Raw genomic sequence first — 21,660 nt, forward strand, 5'->3', positions numbered from 1 at the left:
ATGCCAAATTTTGCTGTACGTATATTAAATAATCTCATATTCCCCCCCCGTCTGGTCGATATCTCTAGGACAGCCGAGGCCATTTCTCGTACGTGGGAAGAGATTGTAGGGGATATAGGAACCCAGAGTGATGGGCTGTGAACAGAAAAAAAGAAACTTGATTCCTGTGAGGGATTTTTTGAACGCCGAAGCAGCTTCCCTCTCACAAGGCATAGTTCGTGAGGCAAACCAGTGTGTGTGTGTGTGAGTGTGGTGTGTGTGTGGTTTTGTGTGTGTGTCACTAGAGATGCCGTTCCTCAAGGTCATCTACAACGAGCATATAGTCCTGACAGTATATTTTTTTCTCTCTCTCTCTTTGAAGACCAACAACACACAGCTCGCTGTAACTGTAACTGCAAGCTGTAACATGTAACTGCAACTCTGTAACTGCAACTGTAACTGCCAACTGTAACTGTAACTGTAACTGTAAATGACTGAACTGTACTGCAACTGTAACTGATAACTGTAACCCGTTTTAAGAGACTCACAAGTGTTGCCTGTTATTACGGGTGCCTGAGTTGCTATAAGTTTGGATAATTCCTCAAGTTCTTCGTAATTCAAAAAGTAAAGTCACGCCACAACGAAAAAACCTTGCAGAATGTGAGTAGAATATGTTATAGTTGTGGTAGAGAGAGAGAGAGAGAGAGAGAGAGAGAGAGAGAGAGAGAGAGAGAGAGAAAAGGAGAGAGAGAGATGCAGGCTGAGAATTATATTCCAATGGGAATTTTGTGATATTTAGCCCACTTGGAAAGTGTACTCGTACCCTTGTTTTACATGACTGTTCGCTATCGCATTTTGAATTGTGGACGACACCAGCGATGCACTTCATTTAGTCTTAGACTAAAAAGCCGTGAATTTCCCGCGGATTTCTCATTTTCTTTGAATGCTTCCTTCAACCCCCTTCAATAGAAAATGGAAACTGAAGACATAGATGAAAAAAAATATAGTATTCGAGCGTTTAAGTTGGAGACGGATAGATATAAACGAAACATATATAGATTTCCCTAGCGTTTGAGTAGGACGGGATTCCTCCAGTCGTGAAAGGTTACGGGCTTAAACTCTTAAGCTGAATCTCCCTTTCATTCTTCCAATAATAGAAGAGCGTTGAGATAATGCCTTAAGTAGATTAAACCCTCTCTACTGATGGGAAAAATTTCATCCATCATGATTTTCACCCACTGATTGGATAGGATTCGACCCACTTCTCTTGTATTTTTGTTTTTTGTCTTCGGTTCTAAAAGTGCACTATATTCGGGACGCTAAAAGATTTCTCCCGATTTCAATTTCTGCTCGAAATTCATCTCTCTTATTTATGTGTATTACCTTCATCTAAACTTGTAAGAATCTCTCCAGAGTTTCCCAGGGAAAGGATCTATAACCAAGTAAAGTTTTGGACTTGGAACTTACACAAAACTTGAAGAAAATAACGACGACGTGTTTTGGTTCACCATTTCAGGACATTACTCCCTCCCACCAGGCCTGTCAACAACACACTGATGATAATGATCGTAACTTAGAGTAAGAACTGAATGACCACTAAGTTCAGAACTCAACCTTCAATGGATATTGAACGTATGAAGCTTCAAACTAACGTATGAAGCTTTGAACTAACGTATGAAGCTTCAAACTAACGTATGAAGCTTTGAACTAACGTATGAAGCTTCAAACTAACGTATGAAGCTTTGAACTAACGTATGAAGCTTCAAACTAACGTATGAAGCTTTGAACTAACGCATGAAGCTTCAAACTAACGCATGAAGCTTCAAACTAACGCATGAAGCCTCAAACTAACGTATGAAGCTTCAAACAAACGTACGAAGCTTCAAACTAACGTACGAAGCTCAAACTAACGATGAAGTTTAAAACTAGACGTATGAACGCTTCAAACTAGACGTAATGACTGAGGGCGTGGTCTCACGGTACGCAAAGGAATCTTAATACCGACAACGTGCGAAGTCTTGCACACGAAAGGCAAACTACAATATCAATTTCGTTGAGAAAGCCTTTAAAAGGGGCGTCAGAAGATGGCCAATGAAGATCCCAGGCGCTTCGGGTTGGTACGGTCAGGGAAAAGAAAAAGGGAAAATTAGGAAGAAGAGCCGTAATACCACAACAATCCCTCGTTAGTTGCCCCGGTTGGTGAGACTGGCAAGGGAGATGACTGTACTGTGGAAAGGAAGTTTTTTATTTGACAATTTTACTTTTGGTAACATTGGTGTTATATCTGTCTCGGCTCAGTGGCTGACGACACAATGAAATGTTTTGAGGAGAAGTACGTATAATAAATGAGTGCAGGCAAATGAAGGGGGTAAAGAGATTTTTTTTAATCTTTATGGAAGCTTCAGTCACGGATAAAAGTCCACATCAAGTCCGGATCGTAGCTTAGATATGAAGAGTTAATGAGAGATGTCAAGGGGTCGTGACAGGGGGGAAAAAATAAGAGAAAATATTACCTAATGATCCTATGAGGGAATGCAATGCTAAGTCGTCCACATACGAGTATAGGTTCTTATCTTGTGAAGAAAGAGAGAGCAATCGATTATCAAAAATAAGAAAAAGAATGTTGGAGGCAAAACAGAACCTTGAGGACATCACTTCTGAAGGGAAAGTGAGAGAGGTTGATCCATCAACATCCTCAGCGATGGATCGACCAAGACGAATCAAGAAAGAGAAGGAAACCAAAAGAAAGAAGTTTGGAGACGAACCCCGATTCCATACCTTGTCAAGGCCTTTGATATATCTAGAATAAATAAAGAATCTCCAAATTCCTTCAGAATTGATGACCAGATGATTCAAGATGCCAGTGGATCTTGCGCAAGCCATATCTATCTGTCTATCTATCTATCTATCTTTCTATATATTTTTTTTTTAATTTATTATACTTTGTCGCTGTCTCCCGCGTTTGCGAGGTAGCGCAAGGAAACAGACGAAAGAAATGGCCCAACCCACCCCCATACACATGTATATACATACGTCCACACACGCAAATATACATACCTACACAGCTTTCCATGGTTTACCCCGGACGCTTCAACATGCCTTGATTCAATCCACTGACAGCGCGTCAACCCCGGTATACCACATCGCTCCAATTCACTCTATTCCTTGCCCTCCTTTCACCCTCCTGCATGTTCAGGCATGTTCATATATATATATATATATATATATATATATATATATATATATATATATATATATATATATATATATATATATATATATATATCCCCTTCTTCTCCATCTTCTCCTCCTCCTCCTCCTCCTCTCTCCATCCATTCATCATCTCGCTCCAGGACAAACATATTTAATCCTTTACAAACTGACTTTCAGCGATGCTTCAGCCCCGGCAGTTTAAAGCGCCGCTTCTCCGCTTCCAGTTTATCCCCGCTAAAAGGAGTTGAGTCCAGCAAGGTAGAAAAAAAAAAAAAAAAAGAAGATCGCGCATAAAAGCTACCGAGATTAAGACTCTTATACTCCTATTCATTTAAGCGTTTATTTTTTTTTTTTTTCTTAAAGACGCCGAGACATGTCGTTCTTTTAGGATTTTTCTTCTTCTTTTTATAGCACAAGCTGGTGACGCCTTTACACGGGGATGATTTTTTTTACCTCTTGGAAAAGACGAGATAAATCTTTTTCCATCGAAAGAATGTAGTGGTTCTGTCCACATTTAATATTCCCTCTACCTTCAGTTTAGAGTCAATATTCCCTCTACCTTCAGTTTAGAGTCAATATTCCCTCTACCTTCAGTTTAGAGTCAATATTCCCTCTACCTTCAGTTTAGAGTCAATATTCCCTCTACCTTCAGTTTAGAGTCAATATTCCCTCTACCTTCAGTTTAGAGTCAATATTCCCTCTACCTTCAGTTTAGAGTCAATATTCCCTCTACCTTCAGTTTAGAGTCAATATTCCCTCTACCTTCAGTTTAGAGTCAATATTCCCTCTACCTTCAGTTTAGAGTCAATATTCCTCTACCTTCAGTTTAGAGTCAATATTCCCTCTACCTTCAGTTTAGAGTCAATATTCCCTCTACCTTCAGTTTAGAGTCAATATTCCCTCTACCTTCAGTTTAGAGTCAATATTCCCTCTACCTTCAGTTTAGAGTCAATATTCCCTCTACCTTCAGTTTAGAGTCAATATTCCCTCTACCTTCAGTTTAGAGTCAATATTCCCTCTACCTTCAGTTTAGAGTCAATATTCCCTCTACCTTCAGTTTAGAGTCAATATTCCCTCTACCTTCAGTTTAGAGTCAATATTCCCTCTACCTTCAGTTTAGAGTCAATATTCCCTCTACCTTCAGTTTAGAGTCAATATTCCCTCTACCTTCAGTTTAGAGTCAATATTCCCTCTACCTTCAGTTTAGAGTCAATATTCCCTCTACCTTCAGTTTAGAGTCAATATTCCCTCTACCTTCAGTTTAGAGTCAATATTCCCTCTACCTTCAGTTAGAGTCAATATTCCCTCTACCTTCAGTTTAGAGTCAATATTCCCTCTACCTTCAGTTTAGAGTCAATATTCCCTCTACCTTCAGTTTAGAGTCAATATTCCCTCTACCTTCAGTTTAGAGTCAATATTCCCTCTACCTTCAGTTTAGAGTCAATATTCCCTCTACCTTCAGTTTAGAGTCAATATTCCCTCTACCTTCAGTTTAGAGTCAATATTCCCTCTACCTTCAGTTTAGAGTCAATATTCCCTCTACCTTCAGTTTAGAGTCAATATTCCCTCTACCTTCAGTTTAGAGTCAATATTCCCTCTACCTTCAGTTTAGAGTCAATATTCCCTCTACCTTCAGTTTAGAGTCAATATTCCCTCTACCTCAGTTTAGAGTCAATATTCCTCTACCTTCAGTTTAGAGTCAATATTCCCTCTACCTTCAGTTTAGAGTCAATATTCCCTCTACCTTCAGTTTAGAGTCAATATTCCCTCTACCTTCAGTTTAGAGTCAATATTCCCTCTACCTTCAGTTTAGAGTCAATATTCCCTCTACCTTCAGTTTAGAGTCAATATTCCCTCTACCTTCAGTTTAGAGTCAATATTCCCTCTACCTCATTTGGTCAATTCCCAAGAGTCAATATTCCCTCTACCTTCAGTTTAGAGTCAATATTCCCTCTACCTTCAGTTTAGAGTCAATATCCCTCTACTCTTAGCACTTTCTAGAGTCAATATTCCCTCTACCTTCAGTTTGAGTCAATATTCCCTCTACCTCAGTTGAGTCAATATTCCCTCTACCTTCAGTTTAGAGTCTGACCGACCTTCAGATGATTTTAACACCTAGGAGCCAATATCCTACTTCTTTATCATACCGAGTATTCCATCAACAGTTAGATCATTCTCCCTCACTCATCTCAATCCTCACCTTCTACTCTCTCTCTCTAATCTCCTCATCGAGATCAATATCTCTCCTCTACTTCATCTTACACGTCATACCCTCTACTTCATGTTGCAACACGACCTCAAACATTTTGAACACCTAGGACCGCTACAGAACTATTTCTTCCATCCACACGACCACACCACATGACACCACCCACACCACACACCCACCACACACACACATCCACACACCACACACCCCTCCCCCACCACACACACCACTATCACACACACACCACACACACCCCCACCCACACACACATTCAAACCACACACCACACCCACAACCACCCACACACACACACACACACACACACACACACACACAACACACACACACACACCCACACCCACCCACACACACACACACACACCACACACACACACACACCACACACGACCCATTTTACAACCCAAACAACACACTACACGACAAGAGCCAGAGAGCCCCAACACGCACACCCACACCACCACCACACAGTGAAAAAACACACCAAATACAAGTACATAATGATGTTCATTCAACCACACACCTAGCATTCTGGACACACACACACAACACACCACACACACTACATGTTGTACAGACATTGTATACGTTAACTTTAGTTAACGTGACGAGATAGGAGGTGTGCCTAGTTCTGCCATCTCTATCCTCCAAGAGTGAATAACAACGCCAAATGTTACTAAGTATCTTATTATTGATGTTCATTTAAGCAACCGACCATACCTTTATGCTGTTGATTGCGTGTGTTCACTTCCACACAGATCACGGCACCACACACATGAACATGATCACTTGTGTGTTGCTCGTGTTCCTGTTCGTTGGCGTTATTTTTAAATGACACACCTCCTGTTACTCCTGTTCATTGGCGTTATTTTTAAATGACACACCTCCTGTTACTCCTGTTCATTGGCGTTATTTTTAAATGACACACCTCCTGTTATTCCTGTTCATTGGCGTTATTTTAAATGACACACCTCCTGTTACTCCTGTTCATTGGCGTTATTTTTAAATGACACACCTCCTGTTACTCCTGTTCATTGGCGTTATTTTTAAATGACACACCTCCTGTTACTCCTGTTCATTGGCGTTATTTTTAAATGACACACCTCCTGTTACTCCTGTTCATTGGCGTTATTTTTAAATGACACACCTCCTGTTACTCCTGTTCATTGGCGTTATTTTTAAATGACACACCTCCTGTTACTCCTGTTCATTGGCGTTATTTTTAAATGACATACCTCCTGTTATTCCTGTTCGTTGGCGTTATTTTTAAATGACACACCTCCTGTTATTCCTGTTCATTGGCGTTATTTTTAAATGACACACCTCCTGTTACTCCTGTTCGTTGGCGTTATTTTAAATGACATCTTGTTGTCACTTATCTTCTACAATGTCTTTTGTATTTTAGCGGATCAGATACGTTTTTGACATCATGTGTCTTAGAAATGTAATTAGGATTTCTACTGAAAGTACAATGAGTTCATATGATTGGCCAGATAAAAGTTTAAATCATGAGAAAGATAAATACATAGACTTTAGAACTTAAGAGATGTTATAAATAACTCGGGGCAGACTTTAGAACTTGAGAAATGTGATAAATAACACGGTATATAAATAAGGGAGTTTAGGTGTGTGTGTGTGTGTGTGTGTGTGTGTGTGTGTGTGTGTGTGTGTGTGTGTGTGTATGGTCGTAGAATTACAATCTCGAACAAGTGTTTAGAAAAAAAAGAAAAAAAAATGCTTATATCTTCGGTTGGTGATTATAACTCCACCTTGACCACCTTAACGACCCTGTTAGTCGTTAGGATGCAAGTGGTGTATCCAGCCAACCAGGATGACTCTCCGCTCAAACCCTCGTTGTCTCCTTTCCCCATGTTGCACACGTCGACCCGAGGTCTTTACACACACACACACACACACACACACACACACACACACAGAGTCTGTGAGCCTCATGTTGTAAGGAGCGGGTTATCGCCGCTCAGCGAAACATCACAGAAACAGAATGAATTAAGCTCCTGAGAGAGAGAGAGAGAGAGAGAGAGAGAGAGAGAGAGAGAGAGAGAGAGAGAGAGAGAGAGAGAGAGAGAGAGAGAGAGAGAGAGTTGGAGTCAGCTTGGCATATTATATAAGACAAGGGAGGGATTTACCGGGAAAGTTTCGTTTGTGATACATAGACTTCAGAAATATTTATTAAACACAGGGTTAGATACGTTTCTATAGGTTTCGATTCATAGTTCCTCATTGTGGTTGAGGATCCTATGGTTATTTTAGTATGTTGTGCGACTCTCATATGATACAAAAAAAATGGTATTGAGGATCCTATAGTTATTTTGGGTATGTTGTTCGACTCGCTTATGATAAAAAAGATAAAAGAATGGTAGCTTACTGGCCTTTGTATGTTAATTACCTTTGATTAAAACCCACCATAGCTATATACATGTAACTGATGCTGGTGAAGTATTATACTGACGTGTGATACATTAAAGTATTATACTGACGTATGATACATTAAAGTATCATACTGACGTATGATACATTAAAGTATTATACTGACGTATGATACATTATGGTATTATACTGACGTATGATACATTATAGTATTATACTGACGTATGATACATTATAGTATTATACTGACGTATGATACATTATAGTATTATACTGACGTATGATACATTAAAGTATTATACTGACGTATGATACATTAAAGTATTATACTGACGTATGACACATTAAAGTATCATACTGACGTATGATACGGGTACGTCGCACGGACTAACTCTGTTACGGACGTGGCAATGTGGTCGTCTCTCGAGAAATCAAATGCACGCGAGACTGACTGCTGGTGGTGGTCGTTACGAGCCGGTAATGCAGCCCTGCAATCGTTTGCCAGAATGCTGAAAGCTTCAGAGTCAAACATTCCTGAAATAGTAGTGTACCGAGATGGACGAGTGTGTAAGATACGATTTAACTCGAGCGAACTTCGACCCCGCTGGAGCTCGCTCACTGGCTGGGGAAATACATTTTATGATGGTTTATATCAACACATACTGGCTCTTAGATACTGCTGGGGTAAGGTTTATTACGCCTCTGTCGTCCTGGTTTATGTTCTGGTTGATTAACTGTGGCTCTCCCACTGTTGGTTGAGATCTCGTTTTCTTTCAAGTTGTGTCTCTCTCTCTCCCTTTTCTGATATTACTCGTTACACACGAATTCGTCAGATCTCTTCATTGGTCTTCACTGTGTCTATTATATTCGTCTATCTTGTCTATCCCGTCTATATACGTTGATCTTTTTAAAGCTGACACATAGTTCTAATGGTCTCTATGGGTCTTGATCTCATCATATTGGTCTTCATATAAGTCGGTCTGTTTGGTCTTTATATAAGTCGGTCTGTTTGAGACCTCTCTCTCTCTCTCTCTCTCTCTCTCTCTCTCTCTCTCTCTCTCTCTCTCTCTCTCTCTCTCTCTCTCTCTCTCTCTCTCTCTCTCCATCTTTAGTTGTTTTTTTCCCCCTCTTCTTTGGTCTGTTCGTATCTTGTTCATTCCGACGGTGTGACTCTTCTTGACTTGGCATATATGTCCTGGCTGAGATCGGGCGGTGGCGCCACCCAGTAAGAGGCCAGGGACGCCCTGGCTATACAGTAAGAGGCCAGGGACGCCCTAACTATACAGTAAGAGGCCAGGGACGCCCTAACTATACAGTAAGAGGCCAGGGACGCCCTAGCTATAAAGAGGCCAGGGACGCCCTAACTATACAGTAAGAGGCCAGGGACGCCCTAACTATACAGTAAGAGGCCAGGGACGCCTTAGCTATACAGTAAGAGGCCAGGGACGCCTTAGCTATACAGTAAGAGGCCAGGGACGCCCTAACTATACAGTAAGAGGCCAGGGACGCCTTAGCTATACAGTAAGAGGCCAGGGACGCCCTAGCTATACAGTAAGAGGCCAGGGACGCCCTAACTATACAGTAAGAGGCCAGGGACGCCCTAGCTATACAGTAAGAGGCCAGGGACGCCCTAACTATACGGTAAGGGGCCAGGGACGCCCTAACTATACGGTAAGAGGCCAGGGACGCCCTAGCTATACGGTAAGAGGCCAGGGACGCCCTAACTATACGGTAAGAGGCCAGGGACGCCCTGACTATACAGTAAGAGGCCAGGGACGCCCTAGCTATACAGTAAGAGGCCAGGAACGCCCTAACTATACAGTAAGAGGCCAGGGACGCCCTAACTATACAGTAAGAGGCCAGGGACGCCCTAACTATACAGTAAGAGGCCAGGGACGCCCTAACTATACAGTAAGAGGCCAGGGACGCCCTAACTATAAAGTAAGAGGCCAGGGACGCCCTAACTATACAGTAAGAGGCCAGGGACGCCCTAACTATACAGTAAGAGGCCAGGGACGCCCTAACTATACAGTAAGAGGCCAGGGACGCCCTAACTATACAGTATGAGGCCAGGGACGCCCTAACTATACAGTAAGAGGCCAGGGACGCCCTAACTATACAGTAAGAGGCCAGGGACGCCCTAACTATACAGTAAGACGCCAGGGACGCAGTAGCTATACAGTAAGAGGCCAGGGACGCCCTAGCTATACAGTAAGAGGCCAGGAACGCCCTAACTATACAGTAAGAGGCCAGGGACGCCCTAGCTATACAGTAAGAGGCCAGGGACGCCCTAACTATACAGTAAGAGGCCAGGGACGCCCTAGCTATACAGTAAGAGGCCAGGAACGCCCTAACTATACAGTAAGAGGCCAGGGACGCCCTAACTATACGGTAAGAGGCCAGGGACGCCCTAACTATACGGTAAGAGGCCAGGGACGCCCTAACTATACAGTAAGAGGCCAGGGACGCCCTAACTATACGGTAAGAGGCCAGGGACGCCCTAGCTATATATATATATATTTTCGTATGTACGTTTCTCACAGGTGTTCTTCTTGTGGCTAGAGATGTAGCTCCTTACCAAAGACGGGCGAAGCAGATAGACCCTAATGACAATGAAGGAGTTTGCTCCTGACCTGCCACCATGTATATGTTCCCTTTCTTATTTTGCCATACGTTTTCTTCGTCACCTCACTCCTAAGGGAAGTCTCCAACAACCCTTAGCTTAAAAAAAGAATGGTTCTTAAACTCCTATATCCCGTGGTCCAGTCGGTAGTCAAGTATGATATACACACACATATATAAGGTCTTTACCCAATGGCCTCTTGAACTTGCAGAAGAAACACGTTCATCATTAAGGTCTTCATGGAGGGGGTCTTATCCTTCCCTCCCTCCTTCCCTCCACCCCTCCTCTTCCCCACCCCTCCTCTTCCCCACCTCTCCTCTTCCCCACCCCTCCTCTTCCCCACCTCTCCTCTTCCCCACCTCTCCTCTTCCCCACCTCTCCTCTTCCCCACCTCTCCTCTTCCCCACCTCTCCTCTTCCCCACCTCTCCTCTTCCCCACCTCTCCTCTTCCCCACCTCTCCTCTTCCCCACCTCTCCTCTTCCTAACTCCGTTGAACCTCCGCCCAATCAGAGGAGTCTCAGGGACCTACCGGTAAACTACTTCCCAAACTTCTCTCGCTCTTTGAGACCCTCCCACCCCAATCTTCTCTGATCCAAGATCGCGACCGATATTCAGAGCTTTTAATCTCCACCCGCTCGGACGTGGCACGAGTGTGGAAGAGAGAACTGCACAAGATCACAGGATGCAGGTTTAGGCCTGGGGGACCGATTGCTATCTCTCTCTCTCTCTCTCTCTCTCTCTCTCTCTCTCTCTATATATATATATATATATATATATATATATATATATATATATATATATATATATATATATATATATATATATATATATATATATATATTTTTTTTTTTTTTTTTTTTGTCGCTGTCTCCCGCGTTTGCGAGGTAGCGCAAGAAAACAGACGAAAGAAATGGCCCAACCCACCCCCATACACATGTATATACATACGTCCATATATACATATATGTACACTAACCTTTATTTAAAGTGCAACACAAGTTTCGATGTAGTGCACATGATAGCGAGAGAGAGTGACTTGTGCTAATGAGGCTATCGCTTCGTCTGTTCCTGGTGCTACCTCGCTCACGCGGGAAACGGCGAACAAGCAACTTCAACGCGTGGGGAGCGCGGAGGGCCAGAGATCCTCCCCTCCTATATTACTTCTTCACCCCAAGAAAAAACAGAATAGAGAAGAATGTTATCTTTCTTTAAGGTTTTTCAGTTATCTTGTCCCTCGCTTACAATACAAATAACGCGCACTCACGAAATATATTTGTGTAGATAGATCGATAGATAGACAGCTTGATGGATAGAGTAGATGTAGATATATTTTTTTCCTTCTTAATTTCGTTATAAAGTGTCAGTTCTAAGGATCGCAACAACCAGTTCGTTTCGTTGTTATGTTGAGCGTTAACGCCAATTGCTTGTTCACTTTACTCAACTACGTCATTTGCATCAGGAATATTATCGAAAAAAAAAGAAATTGAGAGCATTTCACTCCCCAGCCCATGTAGTAGTATTTAATCCCTCTTCATTAGGAGGGATTACGAAATGAATCCTCTTATTGCACTTATGAACACAGCGGGAATCGTTTTGGAATTAAACATTCGTTTTAAACATAATATATCGATGAGAATAGATATACCTGATTATACCTCGAGTCTATCCGCTCTCCTGCTGTTAGTCTACCCTTCAAAGTATATATATATATATATATATATATATATATATATATATATATATATATATATATATATATATATATATATATATATATATTCCCTGGGGATAGGGGAGAAAGAATACTTCCCACGTATTCCCTGCGTGTGGTAGAAGGCGACTAAAAGGGAAGGGAGCGGGGGGCTGGAAATCCTCCCCTCTCGTTTTTTTTTTTTTTTTTTATTATTTTCCAAAAGAAGGAACAGAGAAGAGGTCCAGGTGAGGATATTCCCTCAAAGGCCCAGTCCTCTGTTCTTAACGCTACCTCGCTATCGCGGGAAATAGCGAATAGTATGAAAAAAAAAAAAAAAAAGAAAATATATATATATATATATATTTTGGCTGTTACTGCACAAGACTTGTATCTGATCGTACCAGTGGAATGCTAACTTGGTGGAAAGTTTAGATGGGTGGACAAATTATCAACACGATCGAGAGAAATTTGGATCAGGTAAAGTACTTGTTGACCAGACAAAGTTCTTATGCATTATATAAAGTTCCTTTTGATCAGGTAAAGTTCCTTTGGTTCAGGTAAAGTTCCTGTTTGACCAGGCAAAGCTCCTCTTAACCAGGCAGAGCTCGTGTTGAAGAAGCATTGTTCATTATAATTGCTGCAAGAGGTTGTTCAAGACAGAGTTCGTGTTGATGAAGCATTGTTCATTATAACTGTTGCAAGAGGTTGTTCAAGACATGCTATACAATCCATTACTTATCACGTTCTTACAGTCAACACATTATATATGATACTAGTGCATCACTGTGTTCTCCGCTACTTTATACCAGGCAAAAAGAAAGGAAAAAAAAAGAATATATTCCACTAGATCTCTTTTTTGAACGACGCCTTACAAGCCTGTACAATAGATTCTGTCTATAAACGACCCCATAATTCTGGTACAGTCATGCATGGTGATGAATCATTTTTTTTAAAATCAATGACTGTAATTCCTTCAGTTATGAATCCCTCACACAATGTACTGGTGATTTACGCTCCATAGAATACATGGGCGAAGTAGGAAATTACGACCTCGACTCTTTGGTTGTGAGAGTATGAAATTACGACCTCGACTCTTTGGTTGTGAGAGTATGAAATTACGACCTCGACTCTTTGGTTGTGAGTTGTGAGAGTATGAAATTACGACCTCGACTCTTTGGTTGTGAGAGTATGAAATTACGACCTCGACTCTTTGGTTGTGAGTTGTGAGAGTATGAAATTACGACCTCGACTCTTTGGTTGTGAGTTGTGAGAGTATGAAATTACGACCTCGACTCTTTGGTTGTGAGTTGTGAGAGTATGACATTACGACCTCGACTCTCTGGTTGTGAGTTGTGAGAGTATGAAATTACGACCTCGACTCTTTGGTTGTGAGTTGTGAGAGTATGAAATCACGACCTCGACTCTTTGGTTGTGAGTTGTGAGAGTATGACATTACGACCTCGACTCCTTCCTTTGGTTGTGAGTTGTGAGAATATGATAAGAGCTTTTGTTAAAGGCGTGAATTTGATTTTCCGTAAGATGATTATGGATTTACCTCTCCCTTAGCGTTAATATATCAGTTGTTAACTTGTTCTTACGCTGGAGGTCATAATCTGTATTCAGCCAGCCTTCTGGATGAAAATATATATATATATATATATATATATATATATATATATATATATATATATATATATATATATATATATATATATATATATATATATTGGAAAGGATCACAATTTTGCGCGTGATCAAGTATATTCCCATGAGTCCACGGGGAAAATGAAACACGATAAGTGTTTCATTATCCCCATGGACTATATATATATATATATATATATATATATATATATATATATATATATATATATATATATATATATATATATATATATATATGCACACACATTCTATACATGACTTTTACCTAATACTCTTGACATGGTCATTCGCCCACGGTCAGTATTGTGTAAGCAGTAAACATGGTGTAGGGAAAGCCACTGAGTCGGGAGGCAGATTTTTGTGAATTATCGACTGGAAACTTTAACTTTTCCCCCGACGTGGCTCAAACTCCTCATGTAAGTTAGCTGGGGAAAACAAGGTATTGAAAAAAAAAATTTTGTTAAACTTTTAAGTAAGAAAAAATTTTTTTTTTTATATACGTTGAACGACTGGACGAACCATTGTAAATGAGGTGAGGGGGAAAAAAAGTTGTTGAATGTAATATACAACCCATTTATAATTTGCCTTTAGGAGTTCTCTCTCTCTCTACTTATGTTTATTTAAAAGGTTTTAAGTTCTGCTTTTCTGAATAGTGTAAAAAAAAAAAGCAAGTTTGTGAAATGTTCCATAAATTCTTAAGAATATAACTGCTAATAATTGCTTATAGAATGTGTATTATAGAATGTAATTATAGAACGTAATTTATGAGAATGTTCCATACATTCTTAAAAATATATACCTGCTAATGATTGCTAATAGAATGTGTATTATAGAATGTAATTATAGAACGTAATTTATGAGAATGTTCCATACATTCTTAAAAATATATACCTGCTAATGATTGCTAATAGAATGTGTATTATAGAATGTAATTATAGAACGTAATTTATGAGAATGTTCCATACATTCCTAAAAAATATAACAGCTAATAATTGCTTATAAAATGTGTATTATAAAAAGTAATTTATGAGAATGTTCCATACATTCTTTAAGAATATACCTGCTAATAATTGCTTATAAAAAGTTTATTATTATAAAAAATTTACCATCATTCTTTGTATGATTCCAACCGATTCTTGTGATTCTGCTGGACTCATTCTTTCTGAGTCATGACACTCACTCTTGACTCATCCGTACTCACTCTTGACTCATCCGTACTCACTCTGACTTATCCGTACTCACTCTGACTCATCCGTACTCACTCTGACTTATCCGTACTCACTCTTGACTCATTCGTACTCACTCTGACTCATCCGTACTCACTCTTGACTCATCCGTACTTACTCTGACTCACCCGTACTCACTCTGACTCATCTGTACTCACTCTTGACTCATCCGTACTCACTCTTGACACATCCGTACTCATTCTTGACTCATCCGTACTCACTCTTGACTCATCCGTACTCACCCTTGACTCATCCGTACTCGCTCCTGACTCATCCGCACTCACTATTGTCTCATCCGTACTCACTCTGACTCATCTGTACTCACTCTTGACTCATCCGTACTCACTCTGACTCATCTGTACTCACTCTCACTCATCCGTACTCACTCTTGACTCATCCGCACTCACTCTCACTCATCCGTACTCACTCTTGACTCATCCGTACTTACTCTCACTCATCCGTTTTCACTCTTGACTCATCCGTACTCACCCTTGACTCATCCGTACTCACTATGACTCATCCGCACTCACCCTTGACTCATCCGCACTCACCCTTGACTCATCCGTACTCACTCTGAGTCATCCGTACTCACTCTTGATTCATCCATACTCACTCTGACTCATCCGTACTCACTCTTGACTCATCCGTACTCATTCTGACTCATCCGTACTCACTCTTGACTCATCCGTACTCACTCTGACTCATCCGTACTCACTCTGACTCATTCGTACTCAATCTGACTCAACCGTATTCACTCTAACTCATCCGTACTCACTCTCACTCATCCGTACTCACTCTCACTCATCCGTACTCACTCTCACTCATCCGTATTCACCCTGACTCATTCGCTACGGGAGGTGGGGAAGTGTCCAGTCATTCCTCTTTTTCTAACTCACTAGATGAATAAATCTTTACCCCCCACATTACTCATCAGTATATCTGTATCGGAATTAAATCGCCCGCTAGGACTGTCAGACGAGTCAAAAGGTTCCAGTTCAATGAGGGTGAGGGAGAAAATGTAGTGAGGGTACTTTATCTTTCACCTCATATATTAGATGTTGTAGTGAGGCAGGTTCACGACGTAGGACTCATAATAATTCACCTCATGAGATATCTGTTAATTTAATGTCTCTAAATTGCCCATTTGTCGTTTTCTTTTCCTCGTGATTGCCACTGATGGGAGTCGTTTTCTTTTCCTCATGACTGCCACTGATGAAGGTCGTTTTCTTTTCCTCATGATTGCCACTGATGAAGGTCGTTTTCTTTTCCTCATGATTGCCGCTGATGAAGGTCGTTTTCTTTTCATGACTGCTACTTAGGGAAGTCGTTTTCTTTTCATGACTGCCACTTAGGAAAGTCGTTTTCTCTTCCTCATGATTGCCGCTGATGAAGGTCGTTTTCTTTTCATGACTGCCACTTAGGGAAGTCGTTTTCTCTTCCTCATGATTGCCACTGATGAAGGTCGTTTTCTATTCCTCATAACTGCCACTTAGGGAAGTCGTTTTCTCTTCCTCATGATTGCCACTGATGAAAGAAAGTCGTTCGTTTTCTTCCTTTTTTTCCCCTCTCTCGTAATAGCCACTGGTGAAGACGGGTCACCAGCTTGGGGTCAACGTCTTCTCAAAAAAAATGTCATTCATGAGTAATTGTGTCTCTCCCTTCCTCCTCATCTTCCTCCTCCTCCTCATCATCATCATCTTCCTCCTCCTCCTCCTCCTCCTCCTCCTCCTCCTCCTCCTCCTCCTCCTCCTCCATCTCCTCCTCCTCCTCCCCCCTCCCCCACACTACCATTTCTTTTCGCCTGACTCACACACACCATTTTTTTTTTCTCTCTTTTTTCATTCACCCTTGACAGGGACCACGACGATGAGTCGAGTGTGTTCGACGTGGTGAGTAAGCTGAATGAGGTGAAGGGCGTGAAGGGCCTGGGCCGCTTCTTCAAGCAGATTGCTCAGTCGGCCCGAGCTGGAGGCGGACAGGATGACTTCCTGGGCTGTGTCAACATACCACTGCAGGTGGGTGTGGAGAGGACCTCTTGCTCTCTCTCTCTCTCTCTCTCTCTCTCTCTCTCTCTCTCTCTCTCTCTCTCTCTCTCTCTCTCTCTCTCTCTCTGCTCTAGGTGGGAGAACCCCTTCTACTCTCTCTCTCTCTCTCTCTCTCTCTCTCTCTCTCTCTCTCTCTCTCTCTCTCTCTCTCTCTCTCTCTCTCTCTGCTCTAGGTTGGAGAACCCCTTCTACTCTCTCTCTCTCTCTCTCTCTCTCTCTCTCTCTCTCTCTCTCTCTCTCTCTCTCTCTCTCTCTCTCTCTCTCTGCTCTAGGTGGGAGAACCCCTTCTACTCTCTCTCTCTCTCTCTCTCTCTCTCTCTCTCTCTCTCTCTCTCTCTCTCTCTCTCTCTCTCTCTCTCTCTCTCTGCTCTAGGTGGGAGAACCCCTTCTACTCTCTCTCTCTCTCTCTCTCTCTCTCTCTCTCTCTCTCTCTCTCCCTCTCCAGTATATTTTGCAGACCAGCCCTTCATACTTTTGCAATAATAATTTGTTTGTTTGTTTTGTCTTTGTTTATTGAGCTAATTTATAATCATATGAATAGTTTGAGAAGTTGCATTTGTTTGTTGTCTGATTTATTAGCTTATGATTAATCTAAGATTAAAAGGGAAAAAATTCTCATTCATTATTTGCTAATTAGTAGAAACTTATTCTCCAGATAAGTTTTCCAATGAGAGAAGTTGTCTCGCATGAATGAGGATTAAAAATGAACTTTTTATGCTGTGCAATTTTTTTTCTCTCTTTTATTTCTTCGTGTTTTTAGTGCCAGTGTCGTCTCATAACATTTTTTTGGATGAGGGTCACTTGTCCTTAAGAGCGATCTCGGTTTCTGCTCAGACTACCCCTGACTGACAAGTTCAATTGTAGTTAAAAAAAAAAAAATGAAAGAAAAAATTATACTGGAAGAGAAAAATCGAATAAATTCCACCCAAAACAAAGACTTGAACAGCGTTAAGATTTATTTCTAATTTTGGGAAAACTGTTTTACGTAAGCAACACAAGTATTGGAAAAACAAAATCCCGTTAAAGAAAACGATGGTTAGCATTGATCACACAAAAGGCCAGCTTAACTAACTAAATTTAAGCTGTATCTAACAAGCTGAGTTGGATAGAACAGAAGATAAGGGCATTTCAAGTGATCCCGCCAGCTTCACCGAATGAAGGTCGTCTTAACTGGCAAAAGCGACCATCATTTAGCTTCGTTGCGACGAAGACTCGCTTCTCGATCAGCCACGGCCATGAGTTCAAGAATCGCTATATATATATATATATATATATATATATATATATATATATATATATATATTGGAAAGGATCACAATTTTGAGCGTGATCAAGATATTCCTATGAGTCCACGGGGAAAATGAAACACGATAAGTTCCCAAGTGCACTTTCGTGTAATGATCACATCATCAGGGGAGACACAAGAGAGAAATATAACAGTATATCGATGTATATCAACTGACTGTTATATTTCTTTCTTGTGTCTCCCCTGATGATGTGATTATTACACGAAAGTGCACTTGGGAACTTATCGTGTTTCATTTTCCCCGTGGACTCATAGGAATATATATATATATATATATATATATATATATATATATATATATATATATATATATATATATATATATATATATATATATATATATGTATATATATATATATATATATATATATATATATATATATATATATATATATATATATATATATATATATGTATATATATATATATATAATCTTTTTTTTAAGTTAGAACGTCAAAGATCAGAGTCAACAGGACATAAACAGCTTTGTGGTATACACTTTCACTGACTTTGTTTTCATAGACTAGACTGATTTTTTTTCTTCTTATCAAAATCTCTCGTTTCCTGAGTCGTCATATTTGTCTCTGTATCTGCTGTTGGGTGTGATGGCTACCGACAGCTTCGTAGCATCACTTGAGAATCCTGGTTTCACTCAGCTGTAGTCTACCATCACACTAATTCTCGAACGAGAGCGAGAGGGTGAAAAATATATCACGTCAGATGTATCTTTCGCGTCACCCAGTCTCTTGTACTTCACGTACGCCATTGATCATTTCTCTTTATCTCTTAAGTATACGTGATATGATAGTCAAAGCTTTCTTCCAAGCCTTTACGAAAAAGAAAGAAAAAAACTCTTTATTCTTTTCATTTCGCTCCACGAAGGTACCACCTCTATGGATTCAATCCTTTATACGGGCGATGCACTAATGTGATCAAACAGGTTAATACCTTCTTCAGGCAACCGAGGAGTGAAGGAAGAAGCTAGTCACGTAATTATTATTAAAGGCCCTTCTGTCGCAACCTGGAAAATGGGAGACATTGAAGGCCGGGGGGGGGGGGGGGGGGGGGGGGGGGGACATTGAAGGCCTAATCTTAAAAAGAGGGAGAGACGCTAGAGGCCTAATCTCAGAAGAATTACCCCAAGATCAAAGGCCCGCGTTTGAGCGAGACACAGACGGGCCATCAGCCAGCCTTCCAGCCAGCCAGCCATTGGGATCAGCGAGGAACCTTCGTATTCTGTAGAGGAGTTGGGTGAGGGAACGAGGTGGGGATTTTGTGGTGCTCGTATTACCTGAGGATGGAGGGAAGGGAAGGTTGGCTGGTGGTGGAGCTTACGTTACCGTGGAGCGGGTGGCTGCTGGGATGTCTATAATGGGACTTTGTACTGCCTTGGAGGAAGGGTGGGTGGCGCGTGAGGACGAGTTGCCGGGATTTCTAAAAATGGGATTTGCACCATCTGTGTTCCAGGTGGTGCAAGACGCTTGTTTCCCGGAATAAGAATTGTAGTGCAACTATTCCTTTTCTTTTTTCCTTGGCAGAATGAGAGTGTGTGTGGAAGTTTATCACATGAATGGATAGTAGTAGTTCGGAGGAAAATGTATTCTCTGAGTGGAAGATGGGGAAACATGAGTCATGAATATCTATTGAAGATATTCATGAGAGGCGATGTATCATTCTCTCTCTCTCTCTCTCTCTCTCTCTCTCTCTCTCTCTCTCTCTCTCTCTCTCTCTCTCTCTCTCTCTCTCTCTCTCTCTCTCTCTCTCTCTCCTTTCTTTCTTTTTCCTTCTTTTTCTCTTGAGGGGAATGCCTGTCAGGGGATTTAAGGAGCTGATCGAATTGTATTTTCTAAAATGGTATGTTACTGGACATGTTATTCTGTTATTCGTGCGTACTTTGATGTACGTTTGTGTGTGCATATGTAAGAATGTTGTTGGATGTACTGGCTAGCGACATCAAAGTGGTTATGAAGACAGAGATCGTAACATGTACGTCAAACGTACATACTGGCGAAAAATTATGCTACCTCGCCGACGCGGGAAGTGGCAAATACGTATGATATATATATATATATATATATATATATATATATATATATATATATATATATATATATATATATATATTCCTATGAGTCCACCTCAGCAATAACAAGCATAAATTGATTTATGTATTTTTGTGCTGAAAAACTAAAAACTTGTACGTCAACTTCATTACGAAAATTTTTGTGTTGAGGAAAGCAAAGGCAGTCTTTTTTGTAGGTAGTTTTCTACAACAGAAAACAGCGGCCCATTGTCTGTCCTCCTAACTGATCCATTCGGAAATTCATTAACACACACCGCAGGTAGGGTTCGAACCCCAGGAGAGGGTGTCGCGGTAGATTAAAATCCATGACTAGTTGCGGTTTGTTTTAACCTCCGTGTGGGTGAGGTATTCTGGATGCCCCTTCCAGGGTTTCGAACCCAGCAACCCTTGAGGTATACACATCCAAAAATGGAAGTTGCCCATCATCCTTATATATCACCTTCAAATATCTTGCAAAGAAAATCTATCATTGTCTATATTTTCTCTTCGTTGTGATGTTATCATACCAGTAGTTTGCATGACGTTTCTTGGCCTACGACTAGTTAAGTGAACGACCTACGTTTTGTCATTTTGCCAACGTCATTTAGGAATAAATTTGTGATAATTTGGTTATCTGAAGTTGGCTTGTGTTATGCGCACATGTTTATTCGCTTAAACATATGCGCATAATAGAACCCAACTTCAGATTACCAAATCATCACCAATTTATTCCCAAATGATGTTTATTCGCTTACTCCAGTACCATTGATGATTATTTTTTTTCTAACTTTATTCTCATCCATCACTCTGTTTTTGGTAGGAGTGTGTTAACCACTTTCGTATGTTTTAATCTTTTCATTATTCGCGTCACAATGTTGTTGTCCTCATCTTGCTCTCACACAGGGGAAGATGGCTGAAAAAAAAACCTGTACCTTAACTGTACGTATGCCTGCAGGTGTTACCGTACTCCGCCTACTCAAAGTTTACACCCCGAGTGAAAAGTTACATCTGGCGAGGCTGTATCACTGGGTGTACAGTCTCGTCAAAGAACATTCTCACTCTAGAGGAAGTCTACATATCCCTGCTACTGGACGTAGCGCAGCCTTAGGCCGCAGGAGCCTTTAGAAGGAGGTCCTGGGTAACACTAGGACTCTCTTGAAAAGAGACGTCCTGGGGTAATTATAGATAATAAGTGTATAAATATACCTATATGTATGTCCTTGACTACCAA

General features: G+C 40.9%; 1 protein-coding gene across 5 annotated transcripts in view; it reads left to right on the top strand.

Annotated features, from left to right (window-relative positions):
- LOC139765626 (BAI1-associated protein 3-like) overlaps positions 1-21,660 on the top strand; it is a 463,094-nt gene that overhangs the window by 343,575 nt on the left and 97,859 nt on the right. For all 5 annotated transcript variants that reach the window (XR_011716708.1, XM_071693318.1, XM_071693310.1 and 2 more), the window contains one exon: positions 16,871-17,030. Coding sequence is in view for 4 of the 5 variants with exons in the window: in XM_071693318.1 (XP_071549419.1) it covers positions 16,871-17,030 (160 nt within the window). In the remaining variant the exon portion in view is untranslated. The remainder of the gene's footprint in view (positions 1-16,870; positions 17,031-21,660) is intronic.

This window comes from Panulirus ornatus, chromosome 4 (genome assembly GCF_036320965.1).
Source record: "Panulirus ornatus isolate Po-2019 chromosome 4, ASM3632096v1, whole genome shotgun sequence".
NCBI classification, from domain to species: Eukaryota; Metazoa; Arthropoda; class Malacostraca; order Decapoda; family Palinuridae; genus Panulirus; species Panulirus ornatus.